General features: G+C 41.9%; 2 protein-coding genes across 2 annotated transcripts; one reads left to right on the forward strand and one right to left on the reverse strand.

Annotated features, from left to right (window-relative positions):
* Positions 1-325: 325 nt before the first annotated feature.
* On the reverse strand, positions 326-4,666 carry LOC308303526 (NHL repeat-containing protein 3-like). The gene is made up of 3 exons (XM_080747912.1): positions 4,065-4,666; positions 3,391-3,593; positions 326-3,038 (listed from the first exon to the last, which is right to left on the reverse strand). Exons 1-3 carry the CDS (start codon positions 4,318-4,320, stop codon positions 2,439-2,441), a joined length of 1,059 nt encoding a protein of 352 aa, XP_080604038.1. The 5' UTR covers positions 4,321-4,666; the 3' UTR covers positions 326-2,438.
* A 3,554-nt stretch (positions 4,667-8,220) lies between these two features.
* On the forward strand, positions 8,221-18,842 carry nrbf2b (nuclear receptor binding factor 2b). The gene is made up of 4 exons (XM_080747913.1): positions 8,221-8,376; positions 9,128-9,212; positions 15,787-15,827; positions 16,268-18,842. Exons 1-4 carry the CDS (start codon positions 8,347-8,349, stop codon positions 16,937-16,939), a joined length of 828 nt encoding a protein of 275 aa, XP_080604039.1. The 5' UTR covers positions 8,221-8,346; the 3' UTR covers positions 16,940-18,842.
* The last annotated feature ends 256 nt before the right edge of the window (positions 18,843-19,098 follow it).

A 19,098-nucleotide genomic window follows, 5' to 3' on the forward strand; every position in this document is an offset into this window, starting at 1 on the left:
AGTACAATTTAGAGGACAAATGTCTCCGCTGGCAATGCATATATAATGATTTAAAGTTTTACTATGTAACTTTTTTTATAAAACAAATCTTAAAATTGTCCTAACTGTTAAATCGCTAAAGTTTTAGAACACCCACTCCGTTATTTTCAGCTTCTGAAGCCTTCTCTTTATATGTTTTCTATGAGCCGTGAGGGGGGGAGAATTTCGCGCCATGATTACGTAATCTGCATCATCTGTATACGTTGTGTATACGTTGCCCAATCACATCGCCGATCATGCACACATGGTACACTACCGGCCAATGCAGCGCATCTTGAAGTGGGGTCGCCATATTTGTAGTCGCCCGTGTGTCTCTTTACTCAAAAGGTAATTCTCGCCTACCAGGCAGGGTGAAATAGTCCGTTTCTCCGGAATGCCTGAACGCACAGGAACCAGGGACCCCTCTAAAGATAGCTCTCGGCGTTGTGGAGGCAGACGCGGGGGTGTGAAGGTACGAAAAACGGGCGAAAGACGCGAACGCGACCGCGGTTTGCTATATGGCTACTGACCACTAGTTGAGAATCTTACACAGTATAGCTTTAATGTTAAAGCTGCGTAAATATGAAGAAATAAATACTCTTATAAAGAGTTAAAACAATTCAGTTTCATAGAAAACAAAAATCAACAACAAAAAAAGTGTATATTACTACACATATATTACAATTCACTGTTGGCTAAATAAAGCTGCTGTTTTTGAAGGGACCGAAGCATAGGGCAGGACAGTGGAGACAGGGATCTATATTTTAGTCCATGCCTTAAGTTTAGGGATAAAGGGATCCCTAAACTTCTTTGCCTTTTTTTACTAGTTTGAAAAACATTTTAAAATACTTCAATTAGCCCAACTACATCGACATGTTGTGAGCTTGTAGATCAGCTATTTCAAATATTATAAAATATTATAAAATGTTTTTCAAAATAGTAAAAGAATTTAGGGATAAGGGGTAAGGCATGGACGAAATTAGGGCCAAGGATCTAAAAACATCCTGAATTAGGACAGGAGTCATTGATTTGTTGGATGAAAATGCCCCAGTCTTTACACTTACACTAAACAAACTACTACTATTAAACTACAATACTCCAGTCCTCACGCTTAACTACTACTATAACAAAGATACACTAAGCTTTACTTTGCCTCTCTGACTGTGGTCAGTGGCAATAACGCACCAGCCATTCCAGGGCACAGCAATCTAGAATGCAGAGTAATGATAATGACATTTTTGAGAATTTTTTTAACTCCACTTTGCCAAATCTAAAGCACTACTACTAAGAGAAAATCTACCAAAAGCAGCAAATAAGGCTTAATTTAAGAAATGAGAAACTTGATATTTAACACTGATCAAGCTATAAGCATAAAATTATCAATCCACAATTTTTCCTTATTTTTGTTTAGGGAAAAGACATGTTTTTCATTAAAGGGATATTTAACTTATCGTCCAATTGGGTTTTTGCGAACACCCAGGACAGTTTTTACGTTGCTTGATTCAGTATTTAGATATTTGATATTCATTTTATCAGACACGCCCTCTTCCTATACAAACGCATTGTAACTTCAAACTTTTAACCATGATGATGGATTCATCGAAAACACCTGTTTCTTTTATTTTATTTTATTTCTTATTGTATTTAATTGTTTTCATTTTCCAAAAGTGAAAAAAAACATATGTATTAGGAGGGCTGTATGAGTCACCAGAACCAAGGACAGGTGTTTTCGATTAATCTATCGTGGTTAAAATGGAGTTTGAAGTTACAATGGGTTTGTATAGGAAGGGGGCGTGTCTGATGAAATGAATATCAAATCTAAAAACTGTCCCGGGTGATCACAAAAGCCTGATTAGACAATAAAATTAAAAGGTTTTGGTACAGATTTTAGCACGGCTGGTGTAAATTATACCATAAGCTACAACATGCACATTGGCATCGTTTATTTGCTAATACTATTTGTATGCATTTGATGTATTGATGTTGATGTACTGATGATATTACCTTGCTATCTTAAATTTCTCTGGATTAAGAGCATCTGCTAAATGCCTAAATTGTAAATTGTTGCTCTAACCTCTTTCTAGAACTGCGAGAGCCTAGATATATATTATTATTCTGTGAAATATGCAAAGGACCAATTCTGAGGTTTGTCTCCTCTAAAGAGGCAAAAAGGTAGGGTAGAGGCCAAAGGCTGAAGTAATAATGTTATATATTGGTTTTAAAGTCTTAGACAGGTCTTTAATGAAAGCAATAATATTTCCTAACTCCAAGTGTAATCACCTGTGAAAGAACAAGAACACCTTGCCAACTAAAAGCATTTCCCTTCCAAAATAATTGAGTAAAACAAAGTTAAACCTCTTGCAGTGTAGAAATATATTGCGATGTCAATACTTTCTCAATTAATTTTGTAGCTTTACTTTCTACAGGAAACTCCCACCCAGACTGAAGGGAGTAAACTTCTGGGCTTGCTGGGCTCCGATCTCCGCCACATACAGAGCCCCCGTCTTCAGATCCAAATCCACCAGGTGGGGTTTTACTTCATCAGCCAATTGGATCACGCTCACCACCTGGCACTGACCAATCATGCCCACCGGAGGTGCATCCAGCAGAGTGATCTGATTGGTGTTCAGCTGAACGACGACAAAGTACTTCTTGTCCGGGGTTAGTCGGACAGAGTATGGTGCATCCTCTGTGAAGCAGCTCCCCCATGTCCCCAGCCAGTCCCCGGTGACCGAGTTGAACACCTGGATCCTCTTGTTCCCTCTGTCGGCCACCCACACCCTCTGAGAGTCGTCTACGGTGACACTGTGTGGGATGTAGAACTGTGCCAGGCCCTGACCTTTCTCGCCGTGCATCCAAAGCACTTCCTGATCCCTTGACAGCTTGATGAGGCGGTTATTCATCCCTCCATCCCCGTCAACGATGTACATCTCTCCAGAGCTGTGGACAAAGATCTCAGCAGGCTGGTCAAACTGCAGTGGGTTCATCCCAGACCCAGCCTTCCCCGGTGTACCTAGCACCTGGAGTAGACGGCATGTGGAAATATTCAGTCACACCAACAGGAGGAGAACACATAATAAATGATAGTATACAAATGAGCGGAATTATTTAAAAAAATGTTTAAGAAAATAGCTGATCTACCAGCTAGAAATAAGCTAATCCCCAGGTTACTTGAAAGTGGTTAAAAATCAAGACACATTGGCTGCATAATTGCCAATACCAGGTTTGAGAAAAAGGTTAATGGCCTATATCAGTTGTGTTTTTCTTAAGCATTTTCTTTCCTCCATTACATTGAAGCCTAAACAATCTATTTCTTTTCTTGCAGGGGATTATGTGTTCAAATAATGAAACCAAGATAAAGCCATCACAAACCTGCAGAAGAGTCCCAGATGGTGAGTACTGTTTGATGCAGTGTCCATATGGTCCATTCCCCACATCTGTGATCCACACTGTAGGACTGGATGAGGCAGCATCTGCCACAAATATGCCGTGAGGCATCTCCAACGTGCTTGTGTTCCAGGCCATCAGGAAATCCCCATCGGTGGAGAACACCAGCACCTTGGGCACATTCTCACCTTGGAGACAGAGAGGGAACATTTATATAAATACAGGCTACAGCTGCTGCGCTGCATTAGAATGTTGACTATTTGCATGTTTTTACATGTGTATTCCATTCATTTTGAGGCTACAATATTCCTAATATTCCAAGTTTGTCTTGATTTTCTCATCAAATTACGTTTTTCAAAGCAAGTAGAAATGTGACATTGAATCTGACACTAATCAAACATCAAAGATCTTTTTCAGGACATTATACAAGTACATACTGTATGGATGGTACTGTAACCATAACATAACAGTACAGTACCAACCAACTGTAAATTATAGAAACCTACAACATGCAGGAGTGGTATGTTTTCCTAAATTAAGGAAATAAAGACTGGCAGATTGGTGTAGTAGGCTATACATACTGACTTGAGTGTTTCAAATGTAAAAGCATATTACACATGATACAAACAATAAAACTTTGAATATATTATTATAGCCACCTCTCTGGGCTACATACACCACGCCAGCATACTGGTCCACGGCCACGCCAAACGCATCGCCGCCGAAAAGTTCAGGGTATTTAGGCCAGGCTATGTCCAGTTTGTACAGGGGTCTTCCAAGGAGCTGATAGTCCCGCCTGAAGCCGCTGGAACCTTCAAAGGGCTGCGAGTTGATGGTACCGTACAGAACCATCATGACAAGGAACACCGTGGCCATTGTCGTAGCGATCAAGCACGTATGACTTCTCTTTTTCATTACAAGACTATCTGACTAATATTGGCCACTTCGTAGTTCGTACTAGCTAACTTCTTCTTTCGTGATGTTCCGTTTATGCAATCTTATACAATTTTCAGAGTGTTTAGTTCCTTTCTTGGGATGGTAAATAATTGTCCCATATTATAACAACAATCTACAACATCACGAAGCTAACCTGGCGTTAAGCTAGCCTTTATCTCTGTGCAAACAGCGAGCTGCTGTCGTTAACTTCACATCGGCAACGCCAACGGTATCAACATTTCTTGTACTTTCTTGTAGCCTAGCCCTAGATTTCAGTTTCATGTGAAGATGCTGATGAAAGTCCGAACGAAGCAGGGTAACAAGTCTCTTCTCCAGAAGAACGAAAACAAAAAACACATGACAACTGTCATGGGCCAACGGAAATGACGTGGGTTTAGAGGGATTGCAACGTCACCACGTCGTGTTGTTGCAGGAGCGTTAAGCTGCGTCAATTCAGGACAGGAAGTTGATCTATTTAGCATTCAAAGTAAAAGCGTAATTCAGTACGTACAAGAAGTAAGTATTGGTGATCCTCTTACCAAAATGGTACAACTAGTTTGGTTGTGATTGTGATTAAATCTAAAATGGATGGATGGGACAAGGATTGAATTTCACTCAGAAGATCAATTAGGAATGTAAATAGCCTACATTTAGTCATAATCATTTCACCAATAATACATTTCCCTGCGTATAATAATATTATGGTAGCATATTGCTATTCTGGTAGGCCATATGCAGTGGAACACAATATTTAACACAATATTTAATATACATTTAAAGCTATACTGTGTAAGATGCCCAACTAGTGGTCATTAGCCCTATAGCAAACCGCGGTCGCGTCCGCGTCTTTCGGCCGTTTTTCGTACCTTCAGACCCCCGCGTCTGCCTCCACCTCGCTGAGATCTATCTTTTGAGGGGTCCCTTGTTCCTGTGCGTTCAGTAATTCCAGAGATATGGACTCCTTCACCCTGCCTGGTAGGCGAAATTACCTAGAGAAGGGATGGTACAAACGGGCGACAACAAATATGGCTGCCATAGCGACCCCACTTCAAGATGCGCTGTGATTGGCCGGCAGTTGTATAACCCTCGCTGTGATTGGCCGGTAGTGTGATGACGCAATTTTGGCGCGAGATCCGGTCCACGGCCAGGATCATAGAAAACATATAAAGAGAAGGCTTCAGAAGCTGAAAATAACGGAGTGGGTGTTCTAAAACTTTAGCGATTTAACAGTTAGGACAATTTTAAGATTTGTTTTATAAAAAAAGTTACATGGTACAACTTTAATATTAACCAGTGAAACATACATGAAAAGAATATATTGTGTTGTATACTAGAGAAGAAATATTGTGCTGTGTTGATGTCATGGACCAATCTACAAGCTCAGAATGTGTTTCAAACTTTCAGCGTGACGTGTTGTGAGCTTGTAGAGGTGCTATTTTTGAAAATATAATGTTTAATGGAAATACAATTTATATTCCTTTTCAGGCTATTGATTAATTATGTATTTAGTATTAATCTTACTTCGGTTTATATATTAATATATTACTGTATGCTTATGTGTCTGAATATATTGTCCCAGCAAAGGAAGTAAACAAGTATGATAATTTGTCTTACACCCTCTAGTACACCCTCAGAGTATTGTGTAGTTATGAAGCAGCAAGCTCATACAGCAAGGTCAAGTGCATTAGCTATTCCCCTGTAGGCAAGCGACAGGGCAGACCCAGACAGCAAGACAACAAGTTATAAGGTGTTATGAACGCAAGGAGAATGTTTCTCGTATCAGGCGTCAGTATTCTGGCTAGGGCAGTGACTATGGCCTCGGCATATACTATAGCATTGGGCCTTCCATTCTCAGTGGATAAAAATGAAACACATGTTAATGCAATAGTTGGTCAGAATGTGTCGCCGCTCTTAGTCGCTGAGCATGGAGCAGCACATTTCATAGTCAGGCCATATTCAAGTGCTGCGAGAACACATCTTCTGGTCAGACAGAAGGAATGTCAGTCCTCAGAATTATCCTAACAGTATACTTGCAGAATCTGTATTTAAGCTGTCCCAACATCCAGATTGGTGTCAGACTCCTGTTGCCTTCCGAGACAACTGGACCCTGTCCACCTTTCCTTCTTCCATCTCTTTTTACTTTCTCCCTTCTATTCTTTACTCTTATTTTCCTCATTATTAAATTACATAGGAATTGTTGTCATATTATTGTCATCCTTTGTATTGAATAAATCTTCTAAAATGTACATTGGTATTTACTCTTCATTCTCTCACAGAGGAAATGTGCAATTTCCACAACATAATGATTGAGAACAAAGAGGCCGCACAGTTGTGCAGTGGACCACAAAGAGTGTGAAGGGTAAAACATGATGGGACTTGATCAGAGGAAAGGGTTAGATCACCTTGATCAGTGACATGTCTATTGTTTAACTGAAGGACTAGTTTAGTAGAGAGCAAGGTAGAGCTACAATAGACATACATGAACTTTAGTCTTTCCCAGTAGAGCACTGTTGCTCAGCTGAGAATAAAAGTGTGCCATAGTGGAAGTGGAGGAAGGCTTGTATGTGTCCAGGATCACAAAGCAAAAGTGTTAGTGACCTAAAACTTGAAATTAACTAACTAACCCTTATGCTACAACCAGGGGTTCCCAAATGTTTCCAGCTTGAGAGCCAAAACAGAAATTAAAGATGCGATCAGATATGCGCACTGTGAGTGCACTCACATAGTTTGTAATGGCCAGTGCGCTCAGTGCCATTTATCCCAAGAACGCACCCTAAGGGACCCAAATGTACAAAAATACAATTTCCATAACATCCACATTTATAAACTACTACTGGTGGTGGTCTATGTGGTAATATACACAATGTTTCTATTAGAAAATATTCTCCAAAGGAAATATTTCATTTTCCAGAGTGTGTTGACCTGTAGTCTTATTTCTCCCTCCATACGTCTCGGTCGCATGCAACACCTAATCTAAAAACACAAACACACCTTCGCCTAGAACAGTTGACGCAATGCTGTCGTGTAAGCCTACATCATCTCTCCAATGTGACTTCACAGCCCTGGGTGCGCCATCTGGCCACCACCGGGTCGCCTACACCTCATCAGTCACCTACACCTACCCGACTCAAACGTCACCACATTTGCAACATATGCATTTAAAATCAGCCAAAAACAATATGGAAGGCCACATCAACCTCTGCAACAACATCACTTTACAAAACAGATAAAGCAATAAAGGTAGATTTAGACATAGTTTTACTTTTACTGACGTCACATTACAGACGACCATTCCAAGGTCACCGGATTTGACCCAGGGCGAGGATCTTTTGTGGCAGGCGTTCTTGTATATTCATAATTCAACTAGAAGAAACATCAGCAATAATAATTAACTCACCGGTCAGTAGAGCTGCATGCCATGATTCATCATTCCCCCGAGTTAATAAGCCATAACAGCTAACTATCAACACATTCCTCCAAACTCGCTCTGCTCTCCCGCCAAAACAGCAGCAGGTGTGTGTAATTGGATACAGGTCCAGTGTGGGCAGTGGGTACCTAAACAAAAACAAAAACATTGTGGGCACCTCAACTTTACGTGGGATTTTCTAGAGCAAGATGTAAAAAATAATAACAATGATAATAATTTCAAGCAGACAGACGTATACATGATTTATAGGCCTGTTAAATGGTACAGGTAGGCTGCCAGTGAGTGCTACATCGTTATTGCATAAAATAGTTTACCTTTCATTCTGCAACTGGGGTTTTCATTTTACAGTAGCTTGGGCGGGGGGCATGGTATTTTATTTTGATGTCTACGAACAGGAAGTCCTCATTTTATATGACGATCACTTGACAGTGCTGCAACGGAACGGCCGACTGGTTACCCTGTCGATTACTGTCCATATTCATAACTCTCATCAAAGGATCTAACGGTCGGGGCGGACGACAGTCCGTTGAGAACAGAGACACCTTTAATGTAGTTCAAATCACTGGAGAATCGGCTCGATGGAGGTCGTGGACAGCCCTCTTAACCTCGTAAGTTTCTGTTGATGTTGCAATAACAGGCTAACGTTACTGTAGCCTACAGTTAACTTACCAAGGAGGACACGTCAGTGACGTTGCGAACAATATGTGCGTGTTTGTGTATCGACCCTTTTCGACAAACGTCATTCCACAAAAACTGAAACATTCTCGCCCCTTTTCCAGTTGGAAAATACGTCATTTTTGTTGAACGTCGACGTTTACAGTTTCGCTTCAACGAGTGCGACTGAAGCACTTCCGCTAGACGACGGTTAGATGTTACGTCACTGTCTTATCCTTTTTTTTTTATTTGTATTATCTTGAAGCTAGATAATGTAGCCTTTGGTTTTGTCCTACCCAGAAATACATGTTTTTCTTCGGCAGCACACTGTGCTTAAAGTTTGACATATATAATAGTTTTCATGCTGTAATAAGTAGGCTGTCAGAAACTGAATAGCATAGTAAACATTCACTACAGACAGCCCACAGTTCTTCCTTTCAATGTAACATTATGTGAGGGTCAGCCATATGTTCCCTCAACATGATATAGTTTAGGGTTTGGTGGGGTAAGGTTTGAGTGTAGATAGTAATACTTTTGTATACTTACCACTGAGAAATAAATGTTGCATGATCTTGCATCAATCTTTAGTGATTTGTTAACTCCATCTTTAACCACTTTCACCTGGCGCCTTCAGTGAAGTTTTGGGCATGATGTCATTATAGGCAAAATGTTATCTTTTTACTTTATTGTTCTTTCTCTCCCCAGGCTCACCAGCAGTGCAGGATGGCTGACCGCCTGTTGGCAGCGGGAAAGTATGAAGAGGCTATCTCCTGCCATGGCAAAGCTGCAGGTCAGTTAATGCTGACATAATGGTCCTTGTTCAGCCAAATGCTTATAGGCTATCCCCCAAAATGAAGAATAAAGTAAAGAAAGCCATATCATAATTTTTCACAGTTCCTGAAAAGTAATGGGTTTTGGATGTACAAGGTTTTTGCCTGACAGCGACAAATACAGTATGTACATGACACCACGAAATGGAGCCACTTCTGGCCATGAAAGATTGAACTGTATAGGCCTAGGGCAATCCCTGGGGAAGTAAAAGTGACAGCAAAATTCACACAGGGTGCAAAAGTTGGATTGTTGTTGAACATCCATGCATGCAAAATTGGCGTTAACTCTAGGTTACACCATCATTATTCTTGTGTGAAGCACTTTCTGAAGGTAATCATTTACAAAGACATTTTTCAATAGGAGCTGTGGACCGTCCACTCTAGGACATACACACAAGCAGCCACTAGTCAGGCTAATATGTCCGGCTTTGCCACTTAATACCACATTGTGGTTTGTGCCGGCGGCTTCATTCACAAACCACAGATAGTACCTCACTATCAATAACTAAAGAGTAAAGATTGCACAGGGACAGACAATGCCAACCATATTCTGCTCTGTGTATGTAGGCCAGTTTGTGTGATAGACCTAAAACCGTCAAAATGATGTTATGGACATGATACAGTCAGCAGAGCGTGGTGTTTCTATTTCCCATAAATAAGGTCTAAACTCTAAACAGTTCCAGTACTTTCAGGACAACCAGAATTTGGGGAATAATCGATTGTGGAAAGTCCTCAAGTGGATTATTGCATAATTTGGTTAAACCACCAGGCCACCATTGTGTACTCTACTCCTGTGATGATTATGACCTGTCCTGTTATTTTTATTATCTGGCCCTGTTCAGAGCGCCTATTATGAGCCAACATGATCTCCTCGCTGACGCAAAGAATAAACGCACAGTTTCTCCTAATAATATACAGTAGCCTACTATGCAAGTTGAGAACAAGTCAAAGAGACACATAACATACCAAGAAGTATTGCATGTCAACCCCAAATATTAAATATACTATCTCTGTGTGTGTGTGTGTGTGTGTGTGTGTGTGTGTGTGTGTGTGTGTGTGTGTGTGTGTGTGTGTGTGTGTGTGTGTGTGTGTGTGTGTGTGTGTGTGTACATATCGTATAAAGAATAACAAATAAATGTAATTTTCATTGATAGAGGGGAACCAATTCAGACTGTTACATAAAGGTGTGTACAGTATGTCCACAGATATTTAAAGCTCAGGATCTTTAGTATTGTAGAGGTCTACCATTACCACTGCACAGTGTCTGCTTCCAAGACATGTTGGCTTATGGCTTTTTAATTTCTGCTATGTCTATGAAACTCAGCCTAGTAGCTATAAGTAGCCAGTTCTATATGGAGCTGTGAATGGGATATCCAACCTTCTTCTGACTCAAATGTCAATTAGCCAAATCATGAAGCATTGCACTGTGCCAGTGCTAAGGATGAGACGTCAATTATACCAGGGCATATGTAGTCTGGGATCACTTCACTTTTCGGGGTTGTAACCGGTCTGGAGCGGAAACCACAACACGTCATGTTGTAGTACTCAAAGGACTACAATTTGCCGGAAAGATCAAACCGGATTCAGTTTTAACCCAAAATATTCCCCTGCGCTCAAGGACATACTTTTAGGGCCTACCTAATAAACTCCTTGATGCGGAGTAGTTTTGCTTTTGAAAATTTATTTTGATATATGCATCTTTTAGTCCAACTGTTAGTGACTGGCAAGACTACACTAGGCTACTCGAGCATTTTAATAGGGATTGGGGAAACAAACGGGGGGAACCAAATTAAAGCAACGCCGCTTCTTCTAGTGGTTGTTCAGTGGTCTTCAAACGGCTTGTTGTGAACGAACACCTGGTAGGTGAGGTTAGGGCATATGGAACTTCCTCAGCCCTCAGATTCAAAGGGCAAAAGTACTCCCTCAGATTTGAATCTATGCTCCAAAGAAGCTTAACACATTGCTGATGTTATGGGTGTCCTGGTGGTGCAGGTGGTAAAGCTCCTGCCAGTCCGAACCACTGGCCTGAAGGTCTGGCTCCTAAGTAGGCTGTAGCCTGACGGTGCATCACAGGTTTGATGTTCACAGGTTCCTGACGATCTTTACTGCATGTCTCTCCCCATCTCTCGCTCCCTGTTTCCTGTCCATCTATACAACAGGGGTTCCCAAACTTTTTTTGTCTCAGGGCACCCCATAAATATTGTTTTAATCCGAGGCACCCCTACATTATAATTTTCACTCCCAGCACCTTATATTTATAGCATATCGTCGTTGTCGGGTGGAAACCTTGTATGTCCAAAACTGTTGGTTTTGTATTTATCATCTATAAAATGTACTAAACTAGTGAAAACAGCAGATCTACAAGCACGAGGCGTTGTGTGCTTGTAGATCGGCAGTTTTCACTAGTTTTGTGCGACAATCTTGTATGATGAAGCAGGGCTTCGCTTTACACATTTGAAACTTGGAGATACAAGATTTCTGCCCGACAGTGACAATATTTTAGTGATTATGTTGCGAGGAAAACGTTGAGATAATAGCCATTTTGGTTAGAACTGACTAAGTGTCCAAATAAATTCCAAATATTATCAAGTTATCTCGCGGCACCCCTGGACTGCCGTCGCGGCACCCCAGGGTGCCCCGTCACCCACTTTGAAAACCCCTGCTCTACAACAATAAATAAAGGTAGAACAAATATCTTAAAAAATAATATAAAAATAAGTTCCTACCCACCGCCTGACTGATTTGATTTCTCAGCGGTGCCACCGGCTTGGCCAACAAACACAATTGGCCGTGTTCACAGGTGGGAAACTGGCTGGACAGGGTGATTTGTCACTGCACTAGCATCTCCATTAGGTTGGTCGGGACAGCTGTTCAGCAGGGAGATGGATAAAGAACACTCTTGGTGAAGTGAGTCTAAATATCTAAATATTGGTGACTTCTAATGCATGTGACTGTGTTTTTTCAGTTGCATTTTTTATTAAAAATAAATCTTCTTAAATGAAAGAAGTAACTGAAAAAACACTGCCCCATTCACCAGAACCAGGTGGTTTTAAATGAGCTTAACTCAGTTAGCGCCGGGCGACTTTACGAGCGACTAGTTCACTATGGCGTTTGGTGCCGAGCGACTCGGAGCGACTTTTATATAAAAGCATTGTTTAAGATTTTAATATGTGTTTATAGACGGAGCGAAATGGTTAGCTTACCTCAGCTAATGTCCACACGTAAACCGTGAAAAAAAAGGATACGATTATGACGTCACCTTTAAACCAGGGCTTCCTGTTGACAACAGGCCTCTGCTAGCGTTAGCCTCAATGCAACCATCCGACCCTCACGTAGCTTCACTAGGTCGGATTTTGATTCTGAAACTTTCTGTGTGGCATCTATATACGTCCCGATGCCCATACCAATGGTGGTTTGAGACGATCAAGCACGAATTGAACAGTATTGAGCTGAAATGGTGACCGGCGGCCCGTCCATGTTAAGTCAATGAGGACCAAGTCAGCGTCTCATCCTGTTATGTGGATTTAAACAGGCTTAACATGGGACCATGTCAGTGTATGGTGTATGGTGGTCTCTAGTGGTCATCTGGTGGTATGGTATGATGAACGTGCATTCGTTAAGGTGGTCTGGTTAAGGTGGTCTGGGGGGATACAAAATAGCTATTTCCTGGCGTTATAAGCGCACATTCATATTCATATTTTGGAAATCTGGCCCTGTATGAGTTAACATGGTTAAAAGGGAGGTTTAAGTTCAATGTAAATTCAAAGTAAATAAATACAAAAATTGAATCAAGCAACTTAAAAACTGTCTGGGGTGCACACAAAAGCCTGAGTATACTTGATCACAATGACCACAGAAGTGTGAAAAGCAAGTGAAATACTAAACCAAGATCTCGGTCTGCAATGCTGTAGGCATGATCTGTCCTGCAAGGTGTTGCACAACACTGTTGTTATTGCAAAAGACTGTTGCTGTTCTAATTTAACACTTTGACTGCCACAATGTTAAGGGTTTTAAGGGTAAAACCCTTGCCACCATAGACGGCCATTCATTTTTGACGGAATAAATTGAAAATGGTAGGATGTACGAAAATTGACAAAAATTTCAGAGAATATAGAGTCGGAACCTTAGCTTTCACCATAAAAATTTCGTCCTGCTGTGGTGTTCTGCTGTGGAGAAACCTGAGGGAGAGCGAAAGCTGTACAGATGAAAAAGGAGCATCAGAAATTTACTTTCTGAGATAATTGAGGTCAAAGGAAAAAAACTTTCAGAAGCCCTAGAAACAAATTGGTAAATGGTACAAGAACACACAGTACCTCTAAATGAAGAACAGGGTGCAGGCCATAATAATGTAAAAAAAAAAGTTAAAAAAAGTTGTACCCTGGTCTAGTTATAAGGCAGGAAAGTGGAAGAAGCCAGGAGACTGACAGAGGCTCTTTTTTCATCTTCCCAGGATGAAGGAGAGACAGAGTAGAATCCACTGTGTTTTGACCTGGGATTTTTTATTCAAGCCTTCAGTTAGACATCAGACATCTCAAAAATAAAGATAAAAACTCTGATAAAGATAACAAAAAAAAACTTTACATTGCTGTTTCACTTCAGTATAGTTGTAGATGTGTTCCATTGCAATCATCATTTTAGTCACTTCAAACTAAAACGGTCAAACTACCCTGAGCAATTCAAAGTCATAATACATAAAATTAAATAAAAATTGATGTACATTCATATGGAAATGTTTGTATTGACAAAGTCAAGCCAACTGCGACAAACTTCACCATGTTAGAATCCAGACCAGGCAACTGCAAGTAAGAGTAATTATGAAAAAAAAAAAACATAATTACCATAAGGTATATATAATTATTTGCTATACATTTTATATACACAGGTACATATATTTCCAAAATAGCAGATCTACAAGCTCATAGCCCGGCACCGCGCTATGAGCTTGTAGATCTGCCATTTACATGCCTAATAGCCGATCTACAAGCTCATAGCCCAGCAAGGCACTATGAGCTTAGTATTTTCATGGCTCTCCTTTTAGTAGACCTTGTACCAGTGAACTGTACCGTCATGAAACTGTACCTTTTCCTATGCAAACTTCTAATAAAGTCTTCAATCAATCAATCAATCAATCAATCAATCCCTTCTTTGTATTTACCTACTGTATGTTTTTATACTGTTTTTTATTTCCCCCTTTTTTCCTGACTATATCTACTGCATAGTACTGTGTTCTATCCGTCTGTCATTCAATGTTATATGAGATACTGCAATGGTTTACTATGGAAATAAGCCTAGTCTTTTCATGGATCTCATGATCTCCTTTTAGTAGACCTTGTACCAGTGAACTGGTACAAGGTCTGACTGCGACGTTTGCGAGTGACTTATAGTGGTTGTTTTGCTGGGATGTGTTTGTTTTGCACTAAATGGAGCATCTGTCCTCCTTTCTCACCAAGCTAAGCTAAAGAGGCGTCAATTGGGTATGGCAAGCTATGGCAGCTGCCATACCTTGGCTACAGGGGGAATATAATAAAATGTACTGTAATCGTGCCTGTTGTAAAGGTATGTAACATGACTGGTGTCTTGCACGCGAGCCTCGCGCGCGTGAAAGACACCAGTCAAGTTGCCATAACTTAGCTTTTTCTGAACTGACGCCGCTGAGCTAAACGCCCTGCTGTTGTGATCCGAGATGAGCATAATCATCTCTCATCTCATGCTTGCTCTCGGAGCGACGTCGCGACCCCCCAAACACGCCAATACACCACTGTATGTATCAATCAATCAATCTAGCAACAACCACTTACTTTATATAGCAGTTCTTTTCGCTGCGACGCCGCGGCTCGGTGGTCCCTGGTGGCCTGGTCGATGAACCATGACGATCCAGTAAAACTTTTCAGATCACATGTAACGGCTCGGGCTGTAGAAGTAGTCCTCAGTAGTATAGTAAAGCACTAAACTAAACCCCCCCCCCCCCCCCAAACACATGGCTGCTGCTTCTTTTCGCTGCGACGCCGCGGCTCGGTGGTCCCTGGTGGCCTGGTCGATGAACCATGACGATCCAGTAAAACTTTTCAGATCACAACGGCTGTAGAAGTAGTCCTCAGTAGTATAGTAAAGCACTAAACTAAACCCCCCCCCAAACACATGGCTGCTGCAGCTTCTTGCCAAAGTTGCCGTCCATCCAGCAATCCCAGGCCTGGGGAGGACGGTCATGTACCAAATCACCATGGTAACACAAGGTAACACAAGCTGATTGGCCACACAATGGTAACCATGGTGATTTTAGTCATTCCAGGGCCCAGGACGGCTGAATCCAAGCGTCAGTGATACATATGCTCCTAATCTTGTGTTAATTAAAAAAAAGACATTCCGGCGTCATATGACGCCGGTGGCAGCGCGGGGGGTGTAAAAGCCTGACGTCATATGACCTCCGTGGCGGTCAAAGTGTTAATAACAGTACCCTACTCTTTCTTAATGCCCCTCTCTTTTGCCTTTATCCCTCCCTCTCTCTCTTTTTCTGCCTGTATCTGTAACTTTTAGATCTACTGAGGGATGCTATGAAGTTAACGCAGTGTGAGCAGGTGAGAACTTGTGTTTGTGTGTGCCTTTGTGTGCGTGTGCGACCTCAGGAACGTCTCCTGTTTTGCAGGTGGGTCACTGTTGTCGGTAAACAGACCAGGTTGATTTACTGATACATACTGTACATCAATAAAAGACTACAGGCATCAATGCATGTCATTGCCTATTCATAGTTTTGACCATACATTTCTTTATCCAAAATTATTATAAAAAAAATCAGGACAAAATAAACATAAAAAATGTCTCCCCATATCTCCGCAGAGGACTATGCCTAACATAATTACAAAAAACGATATAACAAACATGAAATTATGAACAGGAGTGTATTGATTCTTTTACTTTAAATAATACAAATAACAATTATATCAGTTAACTGTTGCACCACTAATGTCCGTCAAGGTTGGCATGATTTATATGGGTGAACATTTTTGCTGTTCCGTAGGCCCGTCTGTCCATGGAATTGCAGAGGGACAGCCACGTCAAACAGCAGCGTCTGATTCAGGAACGCTGGAAGAGGGAAACGCGCCGCGAGGCCACCAAAACCCGCCACGGCATGGCGCGGCCCCCCGCCACAGACACAGCCCTGCCTGCCCAGGGCACCTCCCAGCTCCATCTCCAGGCCTGTCCGGGCGTAGCCCCCCCTACAGGAGCGAGGGAGCGTGAGTATGACACTCTAATCTACCAGCTGCAGCTTCGGCATGGCGGTGGGCCCCCGTCCGTCCCCGCCCCGAGCCCCGGCCCCAGGACCGCCAAAGACGACAAGACCCGCCTGGAGGAGCAGGAGACCACCATCGACGGCCTGCGGCAGCTCGTGATCAAGCTGATGGAGGAGAACCAGCAGATGGCGAGCGAGAACCAGCGGCTGGCAGCCGAGAACCAGCGGGTGCGCTCCGAGAACTCCCGGCTGCGCTCGGAGGCGGCGCTGGAAGCGCCAGACTTTGTGGAGCGTTCGGAGCTGTGGGGGACGACTGGGAAGGGGAAGAAGGAGATCGCCATCCCTCAGCTACCGCCGCTGGAGATGCCCGCCCAGGAGGATCTGTGTCTGGACGACCTACCTCCCCTGGAGGATATCCAGAACGAACTGCAGGAGCTACTGGACAGGGATAAGCTGTGATCGGAAAGACGGGCAGACGCAATTTACCATTTACACACGCACAGACACACACAAAGATCGATGGGTATGAGTTTTTGAGGCATTAACAAACCTATCACTGCTGATTGAGGGTAAACCATGTATGCTAACGGGTTGTTGTAAAAGGCCATTCATGTGTTGGAAGACCCGAAACATCACAGGTTTCATGACTTTTTAGGACATTTTTGAAACCAGTTTGAAGAATACTTTACTAATTTTTGTTGATGCCTGGTTCTCGTCTGACAACAACAGTGATGTGGATACACACTTTTGACATGCTCACACGAAAGGTAGAGAAGGATAAAGCAGACGGACATTAACACTCAACACGCAGCCTGAAAGAAGCATGCAGGCTACATGCTGTGTTTAAAGCAGAACGCAAGAAGACGTACACACCTTGACCCGTTTGTGGCATTGTGTCAAGTAATGAACACACTGCAAAAAGTGAGAGCGCACACACATACATAAACACACATACTACACCTCTCATAACTCATGCAGCAGTGCTAAAATGGCCAGAACGTAAGCTAAAGCTCCGTGTCTGACTTGGATGAAACTGGGTGCAGCAACCGTACGTACACAAATGCACTCACCAGAGACTTTTTTTTTTTTTTTTTTTTTTTTACAAACCAGTGCCTTGGAACACTTTTCAGGTCCCACTTTGGTGGCAGTCTTATTGTGAGACCTTGACACATACTTAACAAAAAAAGGGATGAGCCTCTTTTGACTGTGCATCTGTCAGCGTTCAGCAGACAGACATTAAAGCTGGCAAACCGATCTGGCTGACAGTTTGACTGTAAAGAATAATTCTCAAGATCATTTGGGTGTAAAAAAGAAATAGTGGAAGAAATATGTGTTTGACTGTACCTATTGAAGTGGAGAAATGGACAGCAGAACCACAATCACCATCAATCACTAGATATGCTTAACAAATAGTTAATTAAATCAATTAATTCATTGTTCATTTGATGAATACAACAGATGCACTGAGTTTATAAGATCTTGAACTCCTTCAATGTGTTCCACTGACATGACACGTCCGGGTGAAGGATTTAGAAACCTTGTGGTCGACTTCATTAAAGCCAGTCGACTTCAATCATCGCGAGGCATCTTTAATTCTACACCCAGTTTATATAGACATGCAAACAAAGTGCGAAATAGATATTTGGATGGTATCGGATTTGGAACTCGATGTTGGTATTGCAAAGCTGATGGCACCCACCGATCTTAAAAAGAGCTGTGGGTCAGAAATGCACTGGGAGCTGTCCAAGTTGATATTGGAGGTGAGGAAGGAGTGATCTCTGATTTTAAGTGTTATCATATGACGAATGACGTAAGTGTGTGTACCCGTTTGGAAGACTGGGGTTGATCTGTTTCAGTTCTACCACTCGTGAGACTGAAATATGTTTGAGTTGTCGTCCTTTGTGTGTGTGTGCGTGCGACGTGCGTGCGTGCGTGAGAGGGAGAGAGTTGGAATAACTGACCTGATGTGTTTCCTTGTGTTTCTGTTGAAATGATCACAGTCCAGACAGGTCGTCATGTCATTTAGATCAGTGGTTCTCAAAGTGAGGTCCAGAGACTCCCTGGTTCCTTGAGGGAGTTCCAAGTGGACCCTTAAAAGTCTGTCACTCTTGACTTATGAGGGTCCTTGAAATTAAAACGTTTGAGAACCACTGATTTGGAACATTACAGCTTTATCTCGTCATCTCCCATCCCATCGCTTCTTTTATCTTCTCATCTCATCTATCATCTCCACCTCTACTCTTTATTTTCCTCTCCTAGTTTGTTATTTTGCTCCTGTGTTTTTAGCCAATCTGTGAAGGAGCATGGTAATCATTTATTTTTAATTTAAAGTAAATACATGTTTTAAAATGTATTTGTTTGTCCTGCAATGCAATGCAAATGTTTGGTTCCATGTTCTAGTTGGTCTCCTTGCAGATAACTAGCTTATTAATTAACATGATGTTGTTTTGCCTTATAAAAAATGAGTCCATTATACACACTGCTGTTGGTCTTTCATTTGATTCTGGTTTTAAGTGTTAGGTGGCCATCGCCTTCATGCGTCATCCAGTTCAGGTTTCCCTTTATGCCCAATTGAACAAAATGAGAGCTGTTGGTACAAATTGGCACAGTTCTTTCCC

This window comes from Nannobrachium achirus (genome assembly GCF_963921795.1).
Source record: "Nannobrachium achirus genome assembly, chromosome: 18".
In the NCBI taxonomy this organism is placed as follows: Eukaryota; Metazoa; Chordata; class Actinopteri; order Myctophiformes; family Myctophidae; genus Nannobrachium; species Nannobrachium achirus.

Bases quoted from the DNA above. Each gene is read 5' to 3' on its own strand.
- nrbf2b (XM_080747913.1), top strand. From the start codon at position 8,347: ATGGAGGTCGTGGACAGCCCTCTTAACCTC. The intron at 8,377-9,127 runs GTAAGTTTCTGT...TTCTCTCCCCAG, and splicing joins TGGACAGCCCTCTTAACCTC to GCTCACCAGCAGTGCAGGAT. The intron at 9,213-15,786 runs GTCAGTTAATGC...TGTAACTTTTAG, and splicing joins CTGCCATGGCAAAGCTGCAG to ATCTACTGAGGGATGCTATG.
- LOC308303526 (XM_080747912.1), bottom strand. From the start codon at position 4,320: ATGAAAAAGAGAAGTCATACGTGCTTGATCGCTACGACAATGGCCACG. The intron at 3,594-4,064 runs GTGGCTATAATA...TCTGTCTCCAAG, and splicing joins GGTGTATGTAGCCCAGAGAG to GTGAGAATGTGCCCAAGGTG. The intron at 3,039-3,390 runs GTTTGTGATGGC...CGTCTACTCCAG, and splicing joins CATCTGGGACTCTTCTGCAG to GTGCTAGGTACACCGGGGAA.